The 22,077-nt window shown below is 41.9% G+C and overlaps 2 protein-coding genes across 8 annotated transcripts in view; both read left to right on the top strand.

Moving 5' to 3' along the window:
* ARHGEF9 (Cdc42 guanine nucleotide exchange factor 9) overlaps positions 1-22,077 on the top strand; it is a 515,595-nt gene that overhangs the window by 269,004 nt on the left and 224,514 nt on the right. The window contains exon 1 of one of the 7 annotated variants that reach the window (XM_088834157.1): positions 15,198-15,291. The exons of the other annotated variants lie outside the window; for them this stretch is intronic. The gene's annotated coding sequence lies outside the window, so the exon portion shown is untranslated. Of the gene's footprint in view, positions 1-15,197; positions 15,292-22,077 lie in introns of those variants that run through there. 7 annotated transcript variants of the gene reach the window in all.
* Positions 14,469-15,113, top strand: LOC148773277 (uncharacterized). Its single transcript, XM_088834159.1, has one exon. The coding sequence runs from the start codon at positions 14,934-14,936 to the stop codon at positions 15,111-15,113; it is 180 nt and encodes a 59-aa protein (XP_088690285.1). The 5' UTR covers positions 14,469-14,933.

Here is a 22,077-nt window from a genome sequence, read left to right as displayed (position 1 = left end):
CTTGTAGGTCTTCATAGAACCGATTAACTTCGGCTTCTTCAGCATTACTGGTTGGGGCATAGGCCTGGATTACTGTAATATTGAATGGTTTGCCTTGGAAACGAACAGAAATCATCCTGTCATTTTTAAGATTGCATCCAAGTACTGCATTTCGGACTCTTTTGTTGACCATGATGGCTACTCCATTTCTTCTAAGGGATTCCTTCCCACAGTAGTAGATATAATGGTCATCCGAGTTAAATTCACCCATTCCAGTCCATTTTAATTCACTGATTCCTAGAATGTCGACGTTCACTCTTGCCATCTCCTGTTTGACCACTTCCAATTTGCCTTGATTCATGGACCTAACATTCCAGGTTCCTATGCAATATTGCTCTTTACAGCACCGGACCTTGTTTCTATCATTGGTCACATCCACAACTGGGTATTGGTTTTGCTTTTGCTCCATCCCTTTATTCCTTCTATAGTTATTTCTCCACTGAGCTCCAGTAGCATACTGGGCACCTACCGACCTGGGGAATTCCTCATTCAGTATCCTATGATTTTGCCCTTTGTTACTGTTCATGGGGTTCTCAAGGCAAGTATACTGAAGTGGTTTGCCATTCCCTTCTCCAGGGGACCACATTTGGCTGTGGTCCATGTGATTAGATCAGCTAGTTTCCTGTGATTATGATTTCAGTTTGTCTGCCCTCTGGTGCCCCCTAGCAATACCTACCGTCTTATTTGGGTTTCTCTTACCTTGGTCGTGGAAAATCTCTTCACAGCCGCCTACCCTTATGGCAGAAAGTGAAGAGGAACTCAAAAGCCTCTTGATGAAAGTGAAAGAGGAGAGTGAAAAGGTTGGCTTGAAGCTCAACATTCAGAAAACAAAGATCATGGCATCTGGTCCCATCACTTCATGGGAAATAGATGGAAAAACAGTGGAAACAGTGTCAGACTTTGTTTTTTTTGGGCTCCAAAATCACTGCAGATGCTGATTGCAGCCATGAAATTAAAAGACGCTTGCTCCTTGGAAGGAAAGTTATGACCAACCTTGATAGTATATTAAAAAAGCAGAGACATTACTTTGCCGACCAAGGTCCGTCTAGTCAAGGCAATGGTTTTTCCCGTGGTCATGTATGGATGTGAGAGTTGGACTGTGAAGAAAGCTGATCGCCGAAGAATCGATGCTTTTGAACTGTGGTGTTGGAGAAGACTCTTGAGAGTCCCTTATACTGCAAGGAGATCCAACCAGTCCATTCTAAAGGAGATCAATCCTGGATGTTCATTGGAGGGACTGATGCTAAAGCTGAAACTGCAATACTTTGGCCACCTCATGAGACGAGTTGACTCACTGGAAAAGACTCTGATGCTGGGAAAGGTTGGGGGCGGGAGGAGAAGGGGACGACGGAGAATGAGATGGCTGGATGGCATCACCGACTCTGTGGACATGAGTTTGAGTGTACTCCGGGAGTTGGTGATGGACAGGGAGGCCTGGCGTGCTGTGATTCATGGGGTCGCGGAGAGTCGGACACGACTGAGCGACTGAACTGAACTGATTGGATTTGGATACCTATATGGCTATGAACAAATGATGTAAATATCCTTCACCTTAGTTTCCTACTCTTTAAAATAACAGTAACAGTTACTTCTCTGGGGGCTTCTGGGAAGGATTAAATAAAATATGTTGAAAAGCCTAGTCCAAAGTAGATGTTTCTTCCTCTAACTCTACTTCCTCTACCCCATCACATATATTGTAGTGAGGAGTCCTACAAAGGAAGGTTGGGAGGAAATAACTTTTTTCCCATTTCAAGTATGGAATTCTGTGATTTGCTCTATAATCATCAAAACTTTATTCATTATCTGATTATGCTTAAAATACTATGACTTTGAAATTACATGCATTTGTGACTCTTTTCCCCACTAGACTGTAATCTTCCCAAGAGGCTCTCTTTACCCCTTAGCTGTCAAAATAACTGCTTATTGAATTTAACTGACTTGGAGGGAGTAGTGATCTCTGTGCTGAATAACTGAACTAACCAAGAGTTCCTGTCCTCAGGGAATTGCCTCTCCTAAATAGAACTGACATCATGAATGTGCAAGAGCATCTAGTCATATAGGTTGCCAAGAAAATTAACAGACAAGGTTTAATATCTTCAGATTGTCCATGGAAAACATTAGGGACTATGAGGTGGCTGAGGTGGAAGTTGGATGGCCAATGAATGAATAGCAATAGGGGTCAGGACAAAATGTGGAACTTTCCTTGGGTATGCTTTCTGATAGAAGTGGGGCTTTGGGAGCTATTTGAACCACGAGAAAACCAAGCATTGGCTTTTCCCTGAGAGAAGGCAAATATTTAAGACCGAGTTATCATTAGTTCAGTTCAGTCGCTCAGTCGTGTCCGACTCTTTGCGACCCCATGAAACACAGCATGCCAGGCCTCCCTGTCCATCACCAATTCCCGGAGTTCACTCAAACTCACGTCCATCGAGTCGGTGATGCCATCGAGCCACCTTATTCTCTGTCGTCCCCTTCTCCTCCCGCCCCCAATCTTTCCCAGCATCAGAGTCTTTTCCAGTGTGTCAACTCTTCGCATGAGGTGGCCAAAGTATTGGAGTTTCAGCTTTAGCATCAGTCCTTCCAATGAACACTCAGGATTGATCTCCTCTAGAAAGGACTGGTTGGATCTCATTGCAGTCCAAGGGACCCTCAAGAGTCTTCTCCAGCACCACAGTTCAAAAACATCAATTCTTTGGCGATCAGCTTTCTTCACAGTACAACTCTCACATCCATCCATACATGACCACTGGAAAAACCACAGCCTTGACTAGACGGACCTTGGTTTGCAAAGTAATGTCTCTGCTTTTTAATATGCTGTCTAGGTTGATCATAACTTTCCTTCCAAGGAGCAAGCGTCTTTTAATTTCATGGCTGCAATCAGTATCCACAGTGATTTTGGAGCGCCAAAAAATAAAGTCTGACACTGTTTCCACTGTTTGCCCATCTATTTCCCATGAAATGATGGGACCAGATGCCATGATCTTAGTTTTCTGAATGTTGAGCTTCAAGCCAACCTTTTCACTCTCCTCTTTCACTTTCATCAAGAGGCTTTTGGGTTCCTCTTCAATTTCTGCCGTAAAGATGGTGTCATCTGCATATCTGAGGTTATTGATATTTCTCCCAGCAATCTTGATTCCAGCTTGTGCTTCTTCCAGCCCAGCGTTCCTCATGATGTACTCTGCATATAAGTTAAATAAGCAGGGTGACAATATACAACCTTTTCCTATTCACAACCAGTCTGCTGTTCCATGTCGAGCTCTAACTGTTGCTTCCTGACCTGCATACAAGTTTCTCAAGAGGCAGGTCAGGTGGTCTGGTATTCCCATCTCTTTCAGAATTTTCCACAGTTTATTGTGATCCACACAGTCAAAGGCTTTGGCATAGTCAATGAAGCAGAAATAGATGTTTTTCTGAAACTCTCTTGCCTTTTCCATGATCCAGCGGATGCTGGCAATTTGATCTCTGTTTCCTCTGCCTTTTCTAAATCCACCTTGAACATCTGGAAGTTCATGGTTCACATATTGCTGAAGCCTGGCTTGGAGAATTTTGAGCATGACTTTACTAGCGTGTGAGATGAGTGCAATTGTGCAGTAGTTTGAGCATTCTTTGGCATTGCCTTTCTTTGGGATTGGAATGAAGACTGCCCTTTTCCAGTCCTGTGGCCACTGCTGAGTTTTCCAAATTTGCTGGCATATTGAGTGAAGCCCTTTCACGGCATCATCTTTCAGGATTTGAAAAAACGGGAATTCCATCACCTCCACTAGCTTTGTTTGTAGTGATGCTTTCTAAGGCCCACTTGACTTCACATTCCAAGATGTCTGGCTCTAGGTGAGTGATCATGCCATCGTTATTATCTTGGTCGTGAAGATCTTTTTTGTACAGTTCTTCTGTGTATTCTTGCCACCTCTTCTTAATATCTTCTGCTTCTGTTAGGTCCATACATTTCTGTCCTTTATTGAGCCCATCTTTGCATGAAATGTTCCCTTGGTATCTCTAATTTTCTTGAAGAGATCTCTTGTTTTTCATATTCTGTTGTTTTCCTCTATTTCTTTGCATTGATCACTGAGGAAGGCTTTCTTATCTCTCCTTGCTGTTCTTTGGAACTCTGCATTCAGATGCTTATATATTTCCTTTTCTCCTTTGCTTTTCGCTTCTCTTCTTTTCACAGCTATTTGTAAGGCCTCCTCAGACAGCCATTTTTCCTGGGTGATAAACCATTTGGATTCAAGTCAGAACATTGAAACAGTTTATTCCTGTGACTGAGGAGATATCATGTCAAATGCTATTGGAAGGTGGAACGTGTGTCACCTAGTGGCATTTATACAGCATAGTGTTGAAAAGTATAGGCTCTAGAGCCAGACAGGGTTGGGTTTGCACCTGGGTTCCACCACTGACTAGCCATGTGACATTGAGCAAGTTATTTAAGGTCTATGCCTCAATCCCCTCATCTGTAAAATAATGACAGTAATAATATCTCCCTCATAGTGTTATTGTGAGGATTAAAATAATTAATATATGTAAAAGGCTTAGAACAATGCTCTGAGTAAGCACTCTATAAGCATTTATTATTATCTAATGAGTTCCCTTTGGATCCTGAGAAATATGCTGGGTACTTATAATAATTTCAGTGTGAATTTGGAAACATTTACATTCTAGACAATATTTATAAATTTTATTATATATATATTTATAAATATGTATAATATATATTAATATTTATAAACAAATATTTATATTCTGGATAATATAATTATATATTATTATATAATATATAATTATATATATAAATATATATTTATAATATAGAATATATATAGAATATATAATTATTCTAATTCTTGTCATTACCTCCTCAGCAGTGGCTGTAATAGAAGTAGTGATAATATCTGGCTCAGAAAGATGAAAGAACTTTTCACCAACTGAAATTATCCAAAGGACTACCAGGTTATCTTAGAGAGGAACCTCCCTATTGTCGTGGGTGTTGGGGCTGAAAGCTGGATGAGGAATTGAAGGATGGAATTGGGACTTTACTATGCCAAGAGATTCTCTGATTCCTTGATTCTTGTCAGCAGAAAGGCTGCCTTTGAGGTGCTTCTTGAAATATCAGGGCCTCTTCTAATTTTTTGAAATTGAAATTGGGAGTCACCTTACACAGAAAGCTAACTGCAAATAAATGGGGCTGGGATCAAATGTCATGTTTCAAAGTTTGAAATCCCCCAAAAGTACTTTCAAGACTCAAGAAATGAGTTTTGTTTTCTGCTCTGACAGCAATTAACTATGTAATCGTGTATAACTTACTTTCTCTGGGCCTCAGTTTCCTAACCTAGAATGTGAGGGGTTAAAGTAGATTTTCTCTGAGGTCTCATAAGGTTACCTTCTGTGGTTGGAAGATATAATTCTCTGAGTAGAAACAACTAAGTGAAGGAGCTATTCATGCATTCAGCAGATGTTTATGAAGCACCTGCTAAGTGTCAAGCAAAGGATACCTAATTGGCAAGCCATTGTATGCCATGCTACAGAATTTGCCTTAAAGGCAGTGGGGAGCCATGGAAGGCCTTTGAACAGAGGAACTGTATAACTCAGGGTTCAGCTGTGGAAATCATATTGCTCTAGTTATTTTCAGCAGAGTTTTAATATAGAAAATTTAGAGTTTCCAAAATTGGTAGAAGGGCTGAAGGGGCAAGCTTTAGACTAGGCCTCCAGGAATGACTCTCAGAATGAATCCAGCTGTTTTCTCTGCCAGAAGAAAGAAGGTAAGGCATCAGGAGCTGTGGGAACACTGTACCTGATTTGCAATCTAGGAATTAGGAATCTTCCACTGCCTTAATTATTGACTAGAGTATCATTGTGCTGATAGATCCTCCACAGCAAAAATAAATAAGTAAAAATATTTATAAGTCTCATTCCCTGCTTGTTCAAAGACACAAAACAGGGTCTAGACACTGGGACTTATGGAAAGGTAACACAGCTGCAGAAAACTCTAAAACCCCACCATTCTACTTGTCTCCAGAAACAGCAGAAGTATGTTTTCTGTATTATCACTTTCTTTCAAATATTGTGCATATGCCTATGATTGGCAGAAATAAATCACATCCAAAACAATGGATGCAAAGAAGTTTGAGAAATCACAGGTTGTTTTCATTTTGGTTTTTATTAATAGCTTTTCAGCAATACAGGAAGGCAAGCTAGAAGGAGGGTGGCATGGATCCTCAGCATCCAGTGTATAGTATCCACCATAGGATTAAGAAGAGCAGGACTGCTTTTGAAAGAGATAATTTGTCCAGGAGAGTAGAGGCTGAACTGGGGAGAGAGAGCAGTGCAAAAGACCACAGTAAATAGCTGGCAGTAGGGAGAGAGAGGAAGAACACATTCCTCAAGGAGGAAGAGAATCACCAAGACTTAGAGACTGGTTGGCTAGCAGCAAGGTGAGGGAAAGGGAAGACTTATGGATATTTCCATGGTATCTCCTTGGCTAATTCTGTGTGTGACATTCCCAAGGGACAGGGAACTCAGGGGAAAGAGGAAACTGGCAAGGGTGGGAGAAAACTGCTTTGATTTTGGACTTACCAAATTTGAGGTTCTTGTGAGATATTCAGGAGACATCCAGAAGGCAGGTGGAGATTCATCTCTGGAATTCAAGAGAGTTACCTGGGGCTTATCAGCTAACCCCCAAGGAGGTTGTAAGCTCCCTGCAGGCAAAGACCTATGTCTGTTTTGTTCCCCCACTGGTGTCCTGTAACCTTGTTGAAAGGTGGTACTTCAGTGTGTAATGTAGGTGGCAGGTAGTTAAAAGCTTGGGAATGGGTAGGTCCATCATTCAGTTCAAGTGTGAAATAAGAAGAAAAGGGGACTGAGATTAGAGGAACTTTGAGAAATCATGGCCTTAAAGACCAAATGAAGAACCCAAGCAGGAAGCAAAGATAATGCAATCAGACAGGTCATGTGAATGTGTCCCCAAGGCAAAGGGAGTAAAGAAGGAGTAAGGCATCAATGGAGATGCGACCATTCAGCAGGTGATGGAAATTTGAATTCTTTCCATCTTTTGGCTATGGTGAATAATGCTGTTATTAATGTTCATGTACAAGTTTTTGTGTAGGCATGTTTTAATTTTTCTTAGGTGTGTATCTAAGAGTGGAATTGTTGAGTCAAATGGTAACTCCATGTTTAAGTTTTTGAGGAACTGCCAGACTATTTGCCAAAGTGGTTTCATCATTTTACATTCCCACCAGCAGTGTTATGAAGGTTCCAATTTCCCACATCCTCCCCAACACTTATTATATAGCTTTTTGATTATAACCATCCTAGCATGTGTAATGTGGTATCTCATTACAAATCTGCGATAGCAAATATCTTTCATTTGCATTTTCCTGATGATTAATATCATAAGGGATTTGATTTAGGTCATACCTGAACTGAACTGAATGGTCTAGTGGTTTTCCCTACTTCATCAATTTATGTCTGAAATTGTCAATAAGAAGTTCATGATCTGAGCCACAGTCAGCTCCCAGTCTTGATTTTGCTGACTATATAGAGCTTCTCCATCTTTGGCTGCAAAGAATATCATCAATCTGATTTCGGTGTTGACCATCTGGTGATATCCATGTGTAGAGTCTACTCTTGTGTTCTTGGAAGAGGGTGTTTGCTATGACCAGTGCGTTCTCTTGGAAAAACTCTATTAGTCTTTGCCCTGCTTCATTTGTACTTCAAGGCCAAATTTTCCTCTTACTCCAGGTGTTTCTTGACTTCCTACTTTTGCATTTCAGTCCCCTATAATGAAAAGGATATCTTTTTGCGGTGTTAGCTATAGAAGGTCTTGTAGGTCTTCAGGGAACAATTCAACTTCAGCTTCTTCAGCATTACGAGTCAGGGCATAGACTTGGATTGCTGTGATACTGAATGGTTTGCCTTGGAAATGAACAGACATATTCTGTTATTTTTGAGATTGCACCCAAGTACTGCATTTTGTACTCTTTTGTTGACTGGGATGGCTACTCCATTTCTTCTAAGGGATTCTTGCCCACAGTGATATATATAATCGTCATCTGAATTAAATTCACCCATTCCAGTCCATTTTAGTTCACTGATTCCTAAAATGTCGATGTGAGAAATAGATTCAAGGGATTAGATGTGATAGAGTGCCTGAAGAACTAAGGACAGAGGTTCATGACATTGTACAGGAGACAGGGATCAAGACCATCCCCAAGAAAATGAAATGCAAAAAAAAAAAAAAAACACAAGATGGATGTCTGAGGAGGCCTTACAAATAGCTGTGCAAAGAAGAGAAGTGAAACGCAAAGGAGAAAAAGAAAGATATACCCATTTAAATGCAGAGTTCCAAAGAATAGCAAGGAGAGATAAGAAAGCCTTCCTCAGTGATCAATGCAAAGAAATAGAGGAAAATAATAGAATAGGAAAGTCTAGAGATCTCTTCAAGAAAATTAAAGATACCAAGGGAAAATTTCATGCAAACATGGGTACAATAAAGGACAGAAATGGTATGGACCTAACAGAAGCGGAAGATATTAAGAAGAGGTGGCACGAATACATAGAACTATTAAAAAAAAAAAAAAAAGATCTTCACGACCCAGATAATCACGATGGTGTGATCACTCACCTAGAGCCAGACATCCTGGAATGCAAAGTCAAGCGAGCCTTAGGAAACAGTACTATGAACAAAGCTAGTGGAGCTGATGGAATTCCAGTTGAGCTATTTCAAATCCTAAAAGATGATGCTGTGAAAGTGCCACACTTAATATGCCAGCAAATTTGGAAAACTCAGCAGTGGCCACAGGACTGGAAAATGTCAGTTTTCATTCCAATCCCAAAGAAAGGCAATGCCAAAGAATGCTCAAAATACCGCACAGTTGCCCTCATCTTACAGGCTAGCAAAGTAATGTTCAAAATTCTCCAAGCCACGCTTCAGCAATACGTGAACCGTGAACTTCCAGATGTTCAAGGTGGATTTAGAGAAGGCAGAGGAAACAGAGATCAAATTGCCAACATCCGCTGAATCATCGAAAAAGCAAGATTTCCAGAAAAACATCTGCTTTTTTGACTATGCCAAAGCTTTTGACGGTGTGGATCATAATAAACTGTGGAAAATTCTTCAAGAGCTGGGAATACCAGACCATCTGACCTGCCTTCTGAGATATCTGTATGCAGGTCAGGAAGCAACAGTTAGAACTGGACATGGAGAAACAGAATGGTTTCAAATAGGGAAAGGAGTACCTCAAGGCTGTATATTGTCACCCTGCTTATTTAACTTACATGCAGAATACATCATGAGAAACGCTGGGCTGGATGAAGCACAAGCTGGAACCAAGATTGCCAGGAGAAATATCAATAACCTCAGATATACAGATGACACCATCCTTATGGCAGAAAGTGAAGAAGAACTAAAGAGCCTCTTGATGAAAGTGAAAGAGTAGAGTAAATAAGTTGGCTTAAAACTCAACATTCAGAAAACTAAGATCATGGTATCTGGTCCCATTACTTCATGGCAAATAGATGGGGAAACAGTGGAAGCTGTGACAGACTTTATTTTTTTGGCTCCAAAATCACTGCAGATGGTGACTGCAGCCATGAAATTAAAAGATGTTTACTCCTTGGAAGAAAAGTTATGACCAACCTAGACAGCACATTAAAAAGCAGAGACATTGCTTTGACAACAAAGGTGCATCTAGTCAAACCTATGGTTTTTCCAGTTGTCACATATGGATGTGAGATTTGGGCTGTAAAGAAAGCTGAGCGCCGAAGAATTGATGCTTTTGAACTGTGGTTTTGGAGAAGACTCTTGAGTCCCTTGGACTGCCAGGAGATCCAACCAGTCCATCCTAAAGGAAATCAGTCCTGAATATTCATTGGAGGGACTGATGCTAAAGCTGAAGCTCCAATAATTTGGCCACCTGCTGTGAAGAACTGACTCATTTGAAAAGACCTTGATGCTGGGAAAGATTGAAGGTGGGAGGAGAAGGGGACGACAGAGGATGAGATGGTTGGATGGCATCATCAGCTCAATGGACATGAGTCTGAGTAAACTCCGGGAGTTGGTGATGGACAGGGAGGCCTGGTGTGCTGCAGTCCATAGGGTTGCAAAGAGTTGGACACGGCAGAGTGAGTGAACTGAACTGATGATTAATATATTGAGTATCTTTTTATGTCTTATTGACCATTTTTTGGAAAAATGTTACTCAGATCCTGTGCCAATTTTTAAATTGGGTTTTTTTTTTTTTTTTTTTGAACAGAGGAAAATTTATGCGTCGAACCTGGACTGGTCACTTATGATAATATACATGCTACAATTCCATTCTCTCCAATCATTCCACCTTCACCCTCTCCCACAGAGTCCCAAAGACTGTTCTAAATGCCTGTGTCTCTTTTGCAGTCTCTTATACAGGGTTCAGGTTACCATTTTTCTAAATTCCATATATATGCGTTAATATACGGTATTGAAGTTCTTCTTTCTGGCTTACTTCACTCTGTATAATTGGCTCCAATTTCATCCACCTCATTAAAACTGATTCAAATGCATTCTTTTTGATGGCTGAGAAATACTCCATTGTGTATATGTACCAAAGCTTTCTTATCCATTCATCTGCAGATGGACATCTAGGTTGCTTCCATGTCCTTGGCTATTATAAACAGTGCTGCAATGAACATTGGAGTACATGTGTCTCTTTCAATTCTGGTTTCCTCGGTGTGTATGCCCAGGAGTGCGATCGCTGGATCATATGGCAGTTCTATTTCCAGTTTTCTGAGGAATCTCCACACTGTTCTCCATAGTGGCTGTACTAGTTTGCATTCCCACCAACAGTGTAAGAGGGTTCCCTTCTCTCCACACCCTCTCCAGCACTTATTGCATGTAGACTTTTGGATAGCAGCCATTCTGACTGGTGTGAAATGGTATCTCATTGTGGTTTTGATTTGCATTTCTCTGATGATGAGGGATGTTGAGCATTTTTTCATGTGTTTATTAGCCATCTTTATGTCTTCTTTGGAGAAATGTCTGTTTAGTTCTTTGGCCCATTTTTTGATTGGGTCACTTAGTTTTCTGGAATTAAGCTGCAGGAGCTGCTTGTATAATTTGGAGATTAATCCTTTATCAGTTGCTTCATTTGCTATTATTGTCTCCCATTCTGAAGGTTGTCTTCTCACCTTGCTTAGAGTTTCCTTTGCTGTGCAGAAGCTTTTGGTTTTAATTAGGTCCCATTTGTTTATTTTTGCTTTTATTTCCAATATTCTGGGAGGTGGGTCTTGGAGGATCCTGCTGTGATTTATGTCGGAGAGTGTTTTGCCTACGTTCTCCTCTAGGAGTTTTATAGTTTCTGGTCTTACATTTAGATCTTTAATCCATTTTGAGTTTATTTTGGTGTATGGTGTTAGGAAGTGTTCTAGTTTCATTCTTTTACAAGTGGCTGACCAGTTTTCCCAGCACCACTTGTTAAAGAGACTGTCTTTTCTCCATTTTATATTCTTGCCTCCTTTGTCGAAGATAAGGTGTCCATAGGAGCGTGGGTTTATCTCTGGGCTTTCTATTTTGTTCCATTGATCTATATTCTGTCTTTATGGGTTTTTTAAAATAATTGAGTTATAACAGCTCTTTATGTATTCTAGATACACTCCCTTGTCAGATATATAATTGGAACTATTTCATTCTGTGTATTCTCTTTTCATACTCATTTTTTCATATTTCTGTCACTTTAAAAAAAATATTAGTTTCAATTGAAGGATAATTGCTTTACAATATTGTGTTGGTTTCTGCCATACATCAACATGAATCAGACATAGGTATACCCTTTCATCTGAACCTCCCACCCGCCTCCCCCACGTCCCACTCCTCTATGTTGTCACAGAGCACCGGTTTGAGTTCCCTGAGTCATACAGCAAATTTCCACTGGCTATCTATATATTACATAGCAAATTTTTACCATATATTTTAGAGATAGCCAGTGGGGATATGTTTTCCACTGTATATGTTTAGCCAGTATATATGTTTTCATGCTAGTGTCTTTTGAACCACATAAGTTTTTGAACATTGACCAACCCAATTTTTCTATTTTTTGTTGCTCGTGCTTTTCAAGTCATGTCTAGGAAACCATTACCAAATCCAAGATCACAAAGATGTACCCCTATTCTCCTCATTTTGTTAAACTTAGCCACAATATCATTACCGCAGCTAAACAATTAATAGTGATTCCTTAATATTATTGAATATTCAGCCTGTTCAAGTTTCCATTTGTGTCATAAATGTCACATATGGGTGGTGATGCACACATATACAAGTTCCACCTGAATCAATCACTCTTTTTTCTCCTTGTTTACTTGCTAGAGAACCAGATTTTTGGTCCTGTAGTTTTTTACAGTCTGTATCACCATATTGCAGTTTAAAATGTTTTTCTGTCCTCTGTGTATCATATAAATCAATAGCTAGGTCTAGAAGCTTGATCTGATTCAAGATATTTTGCTGTTTGCTTTGGCACAAATCATTCATAGGTGATGTGACAAGTCAAACTTTTAAAGTGGGCATTTCATTGGGTTTTATTCTATCTTGTATGGCTAGGTGACATTTTATTTATGACCTACACTGACTCATAATTTCCACTCTCCAAGTTTGAATAGGTGACTGTCCTGGACTCAAAGATTTTGAGAGAATAGAGAGCAATTCTCATTCCTCTTAGAATTTATAGTATGGTAGAAATACCAGAAATTAATTAGTTCTATCCCTGGATAATCTAGTTTCTTTCCCCTTTCCACCAATGTCTATCTGTTCATGTGTACAGTCCTATGTAAGGGTAAGAAAGGCCCTTAGAGATATTCGGTGTCAGTTAGTCCTTGGTTTTGAGGGCCCAGGAGCCTGCTCTATGTATTTTTATGAGGTAAGGGCTCAGACGGAGAAGGCGATGGCACCCCACTCCAGTACTCTTGCTTGGAAAATCCCATGGGCGGAGGAGCCTGGTAGGCTGCAGTCCGTGAGGTCGCGAAGAGTCAGACATGACTGAGTGACTTCACTTTCACTTTTCACTTTCACGCATTGAAGAAGGAAATGGCAACCCACTCCAATGTTTTTGCCTGGAGAATCCCAGGGATGGGGGAGCCTGGTGGGCTGCCGTCTATGGGGTCGCACAGAGTCGGACACGACTGAAGCGACTTAGCAGCAGCAGCAGCAAGTGTTCAGAGGTTTCACTGAATTGTGACAGGTCTAAGTTCTGTGGCAGAAGGGAGATGGAGTCCCAAAAAGGAAAGGGAGTTGCCCAAAAGTCCTATAGGAAGCTTGAAGTAGGCCTAGGAGTAAATCTGAAACCTGTCTCTACTCCAGGGCTTCTCCATTTCAGACACCAGACCACAAAGACAGAACAGGGCAGTGACTTAAAGCAGATTGAAAGTTTTATAGGTTTTGTAGAGGTTTTTCCAATGCAAAACTGTCCTCTCTTTCTAGTACCCAGTATGCTGGAATAGTGCAAGCTGTCATTGTTCAAGGAAACCAGAAGTAGAAAAGAAATCTGATCTGCAAATGCAGAGATATCAGAAAAAGACAAATATAATTGAATTTTGTAAGTGTCCTTGTGGTTCTGTACACAGTACTGATTTGTTGGATTTGTATATCTAATTGTGAGCGGCCTATAAATACTTGAAGTGAAGTTGCTCAGTCGTGTCCCACTCTTTGCAACCCCATGGACTGTAGCCTACCAGGCTCCTCCGGCCACAGGATTTTCTAAGCAAGAGTACTAGAGTGGGTTGCCATTTCCTTCTCCAGGGGATATTCCTTACCCAGGGATCGAACCCTCTCCCACATTGCAGGCAGACGCTTTACCATCTGAGCCACCAGGGAAGCCCTATAAAAGGCAGTGGCAAAAAGCATCTTTGCTTCCTCCTTGGCCCAGGCTCCAAAGTTGCTCCAAAGGGTCGCTTCCCGCCGCGCCCCACCCCATTCCTTTCCCCTTCTCCCCATTCTTTTTCCATCCTTTCCCCCAAGCTTCTATTTCTTCATCATTCCCCCGCTATTTCTTCTTTCTCTTTCCCATCTTTCCTTTTCTTTCCCTTCTGCTTCTCACCGTCTTCTCGTCAATTCCCTCCTCTCTCCCTGCCATGCTCTCTCCCCTCTGGCCCGTTCTGTCCATTCCCTTCCTCTCTCCCAGGCCTTTCCCTCCCCTCTCTCCTCAGCTCCCTTAACCCACCCACAACAAGCTCTCCACCCCCACGCCAGAATTGGCAGCCTAGAGCTCCGGCTGGGCTGGATAGAGCGGGCCGGCTCAGGGGACCATGTGTTCACCGATTGGCTGCCGCTGGTAGCACGCCAGCTCAAGTACCGCCCCCCCGGCGAGTAAACGCTCCTCTGCGGTACCTGTTATTGGTCGGCGGGCCTGTCAGCATATTGGCTGCACCTCACGCAGGCGCCGGCTGTCGTTCGGTGAATAAAAACGCAGAATATGGGCTGGGGGGTGGGGAGAGGCGAGGAAGAGAGCCAGCGAGGCAGGGATCGAAAGAGTAGCTGGCAGCCCGGAGCCCGGCGAACAGAGCGAGCGTAGAAAAGCGAGGGAATAGAGGAGACCGAGACTGACCGGTAGCCAGCCAGGCAGGTGGACGGACGCACCCCCGGACAGACAGACTGAGCAGGCGCCAGAGAACCTCGCGCTGGTTTCTCCTGCCTTTCCCTTTGAAAGCCAGGATTTTGCCTTTTTCCGTGGCGCCCGAGAGAGAATGCTGGACTCTGCAGACTTCAGCGCAAGCTAAGATTTCTCAGCTAGGGAAGAAAGATCAGCTCAGTTCTGAGAAGGGGGAAGCAAGCACCCCTGTCCCCATCCCCCCTTCCCCCCTCCCATACCAAACTCAGGCGCCAAACCCAGCCCTTCCCCAACCACCCGACTTCCTCCTCTCCTTTCTAGCATGGTGGCTGTATGGACAGTCTGACAGAACAGAGACTGACATCTCCCAATCTGCCAGCCCCTCATTTGGAACACTACAGTGTTCTGCATTGCACCATGACCCTGGATGTGCAAACTGTAGTCGTTTTTGCCGTGATTGTAGTCCTTCTGCTTGTAAATGTCATACTCATGTTTTTTCTGGGAACGCGCTGAATGGAGTCCAGCCGCCTGAGCTGTCTGGAATTCTCGCTTTGATTTCATCCCGAGAACCTCCAAGGAAAAAAAAAAAAAAGAGAGAGAGAGAGACAGGGAAAGAGAGGGAGAGAAAGAACACGCTTTCTTACTCAGGGGGGAAAACGTTTTGAGCTTCAACATGGCCTCGCTGTGATATGTATGACGTTGGTATATTATCTCTCCCTAAAATTTTTGTTATGTCTTGTCTTTTAAGTATGCCTGTGAGTGTAGTTGCTTATTGCTTGAGTAAAATTGTTGATAAAGAAATGCTTTCTATTTAAGTGTGCATGTGTGTGTGTGTGTGTGTGTGTGCATTCTTCATTGATGTGACGTTCATGAAGCAAGCTCTGCATCCTTACACAATGGCTTTGCTGATTGTGGTGTTTTGTCAATTCATTTTCTGGAAAACGACCTTTAAATTCCATCAGAGAATTTTAGTCAGAATTTCTTTCTTGCCATCAGAAGATGGCATTTGGGTTTGTCTGGGGCAAGGGAGATTGTGGGAAGAGCATGATGAATTTCTGGTAGCTTAGGAAAAACAGTGTTGCACTAGATGTTTAGAGGAAAGAAATTGATACAGGAATGGATTTAGGGAAATTATTCTTCAGCCTCTTAATGAGAAGCGAGAATATGGGAAGTGATGTGGTGTGGTGCGTTGTGCTGGCAGTTGGTGAGTGTGTCCTCTGAATCTTAATTTGCTGTCCAGCGTTTACAGTTTCCAATTTGGAAAGAAGCCACGTTTAAAACATTTCTTAAAAATAATTAAATGTCAATTTCTTTGGAATCATGGTATGTGGCATAAAAGTGTTCTTTGATTTTTATGAATTAGCAAGGGAAGACGTTGACAGTAACTGTTTGGGTTCTTTTTCCCAAAAATTGTACCTGTGAATTTGAGTTTGGGGATTTTGTCTCTATGGCCTCCAAAAACAACTAAAACTAGCTTTCTACCAACCTTGGGAATAATATATTTAGATATGCCTCTTTGGGGTAATCTCATTTGCAGTGATGTTCTTGAACTACGTTTTAAATAGAACTTGCTAGTGCTAATGAGAAAATGGTGGTTTTGTTTGCTTCCTTGTTCTTTAAAATCAGAGGTCCCTCTATTTGGAAGGTTTCCATTTCAAAATGAAATTATGGATCATGCTAAATTGAGAGTTTTGAGCACCCTCCCCCCAAAAGACTGGATGGAAAGGGATGAAAGCTATGGAAAACATGAGCTGGAAGCAACATTTCAATTTGATATTTATTTGCATGTCTGTATCAGGTGGTAGTGGTGGTGATTGCTGTTATTTTTGCTGTTGTTATTATTTTTATATTTCTGTTTCCCCTAAGAAAGCTTTTGTCAAATCCAGTAAAAAATTTGTCTCTAATGCCAGTGTGCATAATATAACGTGCCCCCCCCGCCCCGCTGATGTTGGCAGGTCTTCATTCTGTTGCTTACCTGACTTGAAAGAGTGCCATTTCTTTCTCATATAGCAATGAATCAGGACACATAAAACATCCACTCACATGTTCCCCCGGCACCCATGTGGGCGACTGTTCATGAGTGATGTGCAAATCTGCTGGCAGTGTGCTTTCAAGTACCATGTACTGTTGTTCGGACTGTTTGGAAAAGATTTTTAAGAGAGAAAGGCTGTGAAGGGGGCTCTTGAAATTGTCCAGACCTTGGGGCCCAAAGAGTATAATTTTATGGCATTAGAAGAGGTTTTGGGCCACAAGGTGTGCTCTCGATGGCTCTGTGTGGGTGAGAAACTGATTTTAATTTGGTTGGCACCATATTGTAAGCGTGATCTGGGAAGTTTGCTGGCATTGATTCTTATTATTTACTCTTTAGTCCCTTTGTGGGAGTCCCTGGGTTGAACTAAGAACATGATTTTTTTTGCAAAGAGAATCTAGTGAGTCCCATTTGCCCTCCCTTCCTGCATTTGCTCCAACAGTATTGTGTAAAGTAACCTGATATTTTAGTTGGACACTTTGTTTTGAGACAATGTTGGAGAGTGATGAAGGAAAGGCTGTACGCCAGGCAGCTACAGACCTGGGTCTTCTCTGTTCAGCGACTTCTTGACATTGAGCAATTTGGGGATTCTCTATAATATGGCATTTGGGGATGGTTGGACTGTGTTTTTGAATTCTGTGATTTTGGGTGTCCATAGGCACTTGAAATCAGAGGCTAATGAACTGGGAAGATAACTGAAAAGGCAAATGAAATGTTAATAAATGTTCATCAAGGGGTGATGGGAGGGGGGAAGGAAGAAATATCTGGTTGTTGGTATCTGGAGAAACTTGTTTTACCTAAGAGATTCTTTTACCTAGTTATGTGGGAAGAAAACTGGACTACAACAATAGAATGCTTTTTGATTTTTTCTTCAAGGATTCTCCAAGGCTAGTCTTTGAACCAGGTTTATGACAAAGTATGTGTCATGAAATGCCACAGCCTTCACCTTTGGATGCCTGACAGACCCTTGGCAGAAAGCCTTTGTAAATGTATGTGTGTAGGATGTGTGACAGTATATATGTGGGTGTGTATGCTACATCTACTCTGTGTTTGTGTTGGATACAGACTCCTGAATCTGGATAGGATTGAATGTGCTAGGAATGAAGAAAAACAGCAGGACATGAATTGAGTTCCCCAGTTCTGAAAGGCCTCCTTGTGCTAAGGCCTATAAGGATTTGACTGGTGCTAAGGTGGATGAGTGTCCCCCTCTATTGGTTTTCCCCTACCCTACACAGCTGCAGACTAAAGGGGTAGCTTGAAAGAGCTCTTTCATCAGTAATTTAGTTTGTGAAATGGGTAAACGTTTTTCAAATTAACTTATCTTTAGGCACATAAGGGAATGTTGCTAGCCAGATGGCAGGCTACCCTAGAGCAGCTAAAAGGGAGTTTAGGGAGTAGTGAACAGGGTTACTTTTTACTTGTGTAGATCCTAAAGGCTTGGCATTTCTTCTTCAAGATTGTGAGAGTAAGCAAAAAGAGAAAAGAGTGGGAGAAAATGAAAAATGCAGCCGAGAGGAGTGGAACCCTCTGCATTTTTACTTTCCCCCCCCTTTCCTGTCTCTTCTCTTCATCTTCCCCCTTCTAAGCTTTTCCTCTCTTCCCTGATACAGCCTCCTCTCTCTCCCCCACCATCCCTGCTGTAAGGGGTAAGAAGGAAAAGAAGAGGGCTTTTCCTCTCTGATTTGTCCCTAACGTTTTCTGACAGAGCTCCTTGTTCCCTTTCCTTCTAACTCCTTTGTAGAGGATACTTTTTGCTACAAGCTTCCCACTAGAGGATTCAAGAAAATGTCCTTGACCAGTATCCAAGCAACTGCTGCATCATATAGCTCCCGCTGAGGTCTAGGGCACTTTAAAGGTCCAGGCACAAGCACTTTTGGAGAAAGGCGGGAGCTGGCAAGGCAGGACTTGGAAAGATGCTTTTGGGGAGAGGATAAAGAAAGAGCAAAATCCTCATTGCCCACAAATGCCTAGAAAACATATCCAGGGAAGGCATACAGAGCCTAGCTGCATCCCAGTCATGGGACTATTTATTTGAAGGCTCTTGGGTTCAAATCCCTCTCTAGTCACTGCCTTCTCCTTAAGATTAAATGAGCCATTTCACAGTCTAGCTTTAGTGCAAGGGGATCTGAAGGCCCTGAAAAATGTTTTTGTCCACCATGATTTTTGACTGATGCAGGGAGGAGGTAAAAGGATAGCATGCATGCATGCTAGTTGCTTCAGTGGTTGTCCGACTCTTTACAACCCTATGGACTATAGCCCTCCAGGTTCCCTCATCCATGAGATTCCTCAAGGCAATAATACTGGAGTGGGTTGCTGTGCCCTCCTCCAGGGGATCTTTCAGACCCAGGGATCAAACTCAAGTCTCCTGCGTTGCAGGCGGATTCTTTGCTACCTGAGCCACCTGAGAAGCCCAAATGGATAGCATGTGGGAACAAACTGAACAGTGCTTCTCCCCTCTCCATTGAGACAGCTTCTATCTGTCAGAACCTGTAACATCTGCCTGTGTAGTGTACTCCAATTTTGGCTGTGGCTAGTTTGAGTGAACTCCGGGAATTGGTGATGGACAGGGAGGCCTGGCGTGCTGTGGTTCATGGGGTCGCAAAGAGTCGGACACGACTGAGCAACTGAACTGAACTGAATTGACTGAACTGAGGGAAACTCTCCCAACCTAGCTGCAGTGTGAAATTGGTTTTTTGTTTGTTTGTTTCTATGTTGTTGGTCTCTGAATTTTCCCAACTGAGATAGCTGGGCAAATTGGAGAGGCCAGTTTGATTGTTAGTTTGATGAACAGGATTTGGACCCTGATTCAGACTTTCTCATCCGTGTGTGTGTGTGTGTGAGAGAGAGAGAGAGAAATTAAGTTGCTAGGGACCTGAAGGATCCCAATGAACCTGTGGGTGAGGTGCTCTTCTGCACTCTGGTGAGGTCTAGACTGGGAGTACTTGGCTATGATCAGAGGGTACACTTTAGCAGTTGCAGAGATGCTGCCAAAGCATGTCCTCCTTTTAGCCTCTCTTTGCCATCTTGGCCTCTGCTCTCCTTTGCCTGTGGAGTACTTGCTCTGTATAGAGACATGATTGGAAATTGAGCTATTCTCCAAAAATAACTGCCTCCTCAGAAGACCTCCCAAAACATCTGGATTCAGTCCCATTGGCTTTGCCCCAAAAAGTGGGATGGGGGTAGGGAATCTTAGACCCTCTAGCCCTTATTTCTAGCTCTGCAACTTGTTTGGGCCAACTGAGTCTCTGGCTTTCCAGGAATCCTTTATCAAAGCTTAGCTCTTCTGATGTCTACCCAGAGTGTCTCCTGTCATTAAGTAGGTACAGCTCTCAAGAGTATCTGGTATGGTGCTTTGCCTTGGCACCAAAGTACTGAGTGGAAACTCTAGAGGGGAACGGGCCTAGTGGGGAGAGAAGACTGGGGAAATAATCCAGTAATGACAATACTAATAATCCCCTGTTAGTGCATGGGCCTATACAAAGCAATTCTGTATCTTTCCCAATTTAGAGCATCACATCAACCTCGTGAAGTAGATAGGAAGGATTGTTATTCCTGGTTTTACTGATGTAAGAGGTAAAAGTCAGATTTATGGGATGGTAGTGGGTCTGCCTTTCAAATGGACAGGGGAAAAAGAGTCAAATTTTATCATTCCCAGTTAGTGTGCTGCTGAATGGATTCAGGTGGAGGGAAGGAGCATGAATCATCCCTGAAATCATACTAGCTTCCTCAGTTACTTGCTTTCATTTTTAGTGCTTTTTCATACCTTTCATTTATATAGCAATTTTAGACAGAATTCTTTATTCAATAAAATGTTGCTTTTTATTTTTTTTTACCTCATTGTAGTTTTTATTTGTAATAAAATAGTTTTTTTCTTTTTTTAAATTTATTTATTTTAATTGGAGGTTAATTACATTATTGTATTGGTTTTGCCATACACTGACATGAATCTGCCCTGGGTGTACATATGTTCACCATTTTGAACCCCCCTCCCTCCTCCTTCCCCCTCCCATCCCTCTGGTTCATCTCAGTACACCAGCCCCGAGCATCTGGACTCTGTGGGAGAGGGCGAGGGTGGGATGATTTGGGAGAATGGCATTGAAACATGTATATTATCATATGTGAAACGAATCGCCGGTCCAAGTTCGATGCAAAATGTTGCTTTTTAATCTTGCATATACATCAAAGAGTTCCCCGTAGTCTCATGAAAACTATTTGGGATCTTCAAGGAGAAAGGCAGTGTGAATTGGTGAAGCCTAAAACACTGTGTGTGTGTCTGTGTGTCTGTCTGTGTGTGTGTGTGTGTCTGTGTGTCTGTCCCAGAACTGATCATACTATACCATTTGCCATCTGATCAGGATCAAGTTAAAAAAGGACTTTGTCTATGAAATACCTAATTTTGCAATCTTCTTCTGGTCCTCAGCCCTCAGTGAACATACAGATCACTTGGAGAGTTTTTAAATACCTGTGCCAAGTTTCCACTCTAAGAGATTCTGATTGAATTGTCACATGATAGGTTCCAGGCAACTTTTTATTTTTAAAGAAAAAATAAGTATCCCAAGGTAATTCAACCATGCAGAGAGGGTTAAAAGCCTTCTCAATGGCTTTGCTGCCTCGTCCAGTCATCTATGCTCATGTGAAATTGGCCTTTTGAACCTAACTTCAGGTGTTTTTGAACCAAGCACTAAATTTTGTTTGGTTGATCGATTACTCTAGCTTTTTATGACTTTTTAAAATTTTGCTTCATTGTGCTAAAACTTAGCAGTTCCTTCTAGCATTGCATCAAGTGAACTTTTATTTTCTTTGGTTGGTCTATCCTAGCTTTGGGGGTTTTTCTTTTTTTTCCCCTTGCCATGAAACAGATTAGCAGTCTCTTCTACCATTGCATCATTTAAAAACTGAATAAGTATCATCCAAGCTGTTGATTCAAAGAAGTGTTGAATATTATGTGATTATTGCTAGCTCCTCTGGCAACTCATCAAAGCTGCCTCTTGGAATTGGAGCCAGTTAACTTTTGTGTACATCTGGTCAGATAGTGCAGAATCCACTGGGCGCTACCATCATCTATCCTATCAGCCTGTTGATGAGGATAATGTAGCTTGATGGATTTGTTGTATACTTTGTGGACATCAATTTGTATGCAAGTTTCATAACAATCATCTACCAAGCCAGTGACCCCATGAGAAGAAGTGTGAGTCATTTGGTATCTTACCCCTAGTAAATCCTGTTGCAGGCTTTGGGGTTCCCTGTTTTCTTTGAATACCCTCAAACCTAATGTTTCCTAATCGAGTCCAGAATTTACCTGAGGGTCAGTGCCACAACTGTAGATTTTGGGTACCACTTTCTTTTCCCCTCTTTGGAAAAAGCAGGGCATCATAGGTTTAGCTTTAAAATAATATATTTGGTTTTCAAACAGTTCATGTAACTCTGTATGTGTATTTCTTTTCGTTG

The sequence above is a fragment of the Moschus berezovskii genome, chromosome X (assembly GCF_049115385.1).
Source record: "Moschus berezovskii isolate FMDL1 chromosome X, NW_MosBer_1.0, whole genome shotgun sequence".
NCBI lineage: Eukaryota > Metazoa > Chordata > Mammalia > Artiodactyla > Moschidae > Moschus > Moschus berezovskii.
The sequence above is the reverse complement of the archived record's forward strand: the minus strand, read 5'-3'. Positions and strand labels throughout refer to the sequence as shown.

Coding starts and splice junctions, on each gene's coding strand:
- LOC148773277 (XM_088834159.1), top strand. CDS start 14,934: ATGGACAGTCTGACAGAACAGAGACTGACATCTCCCAATCTGCCAGCC.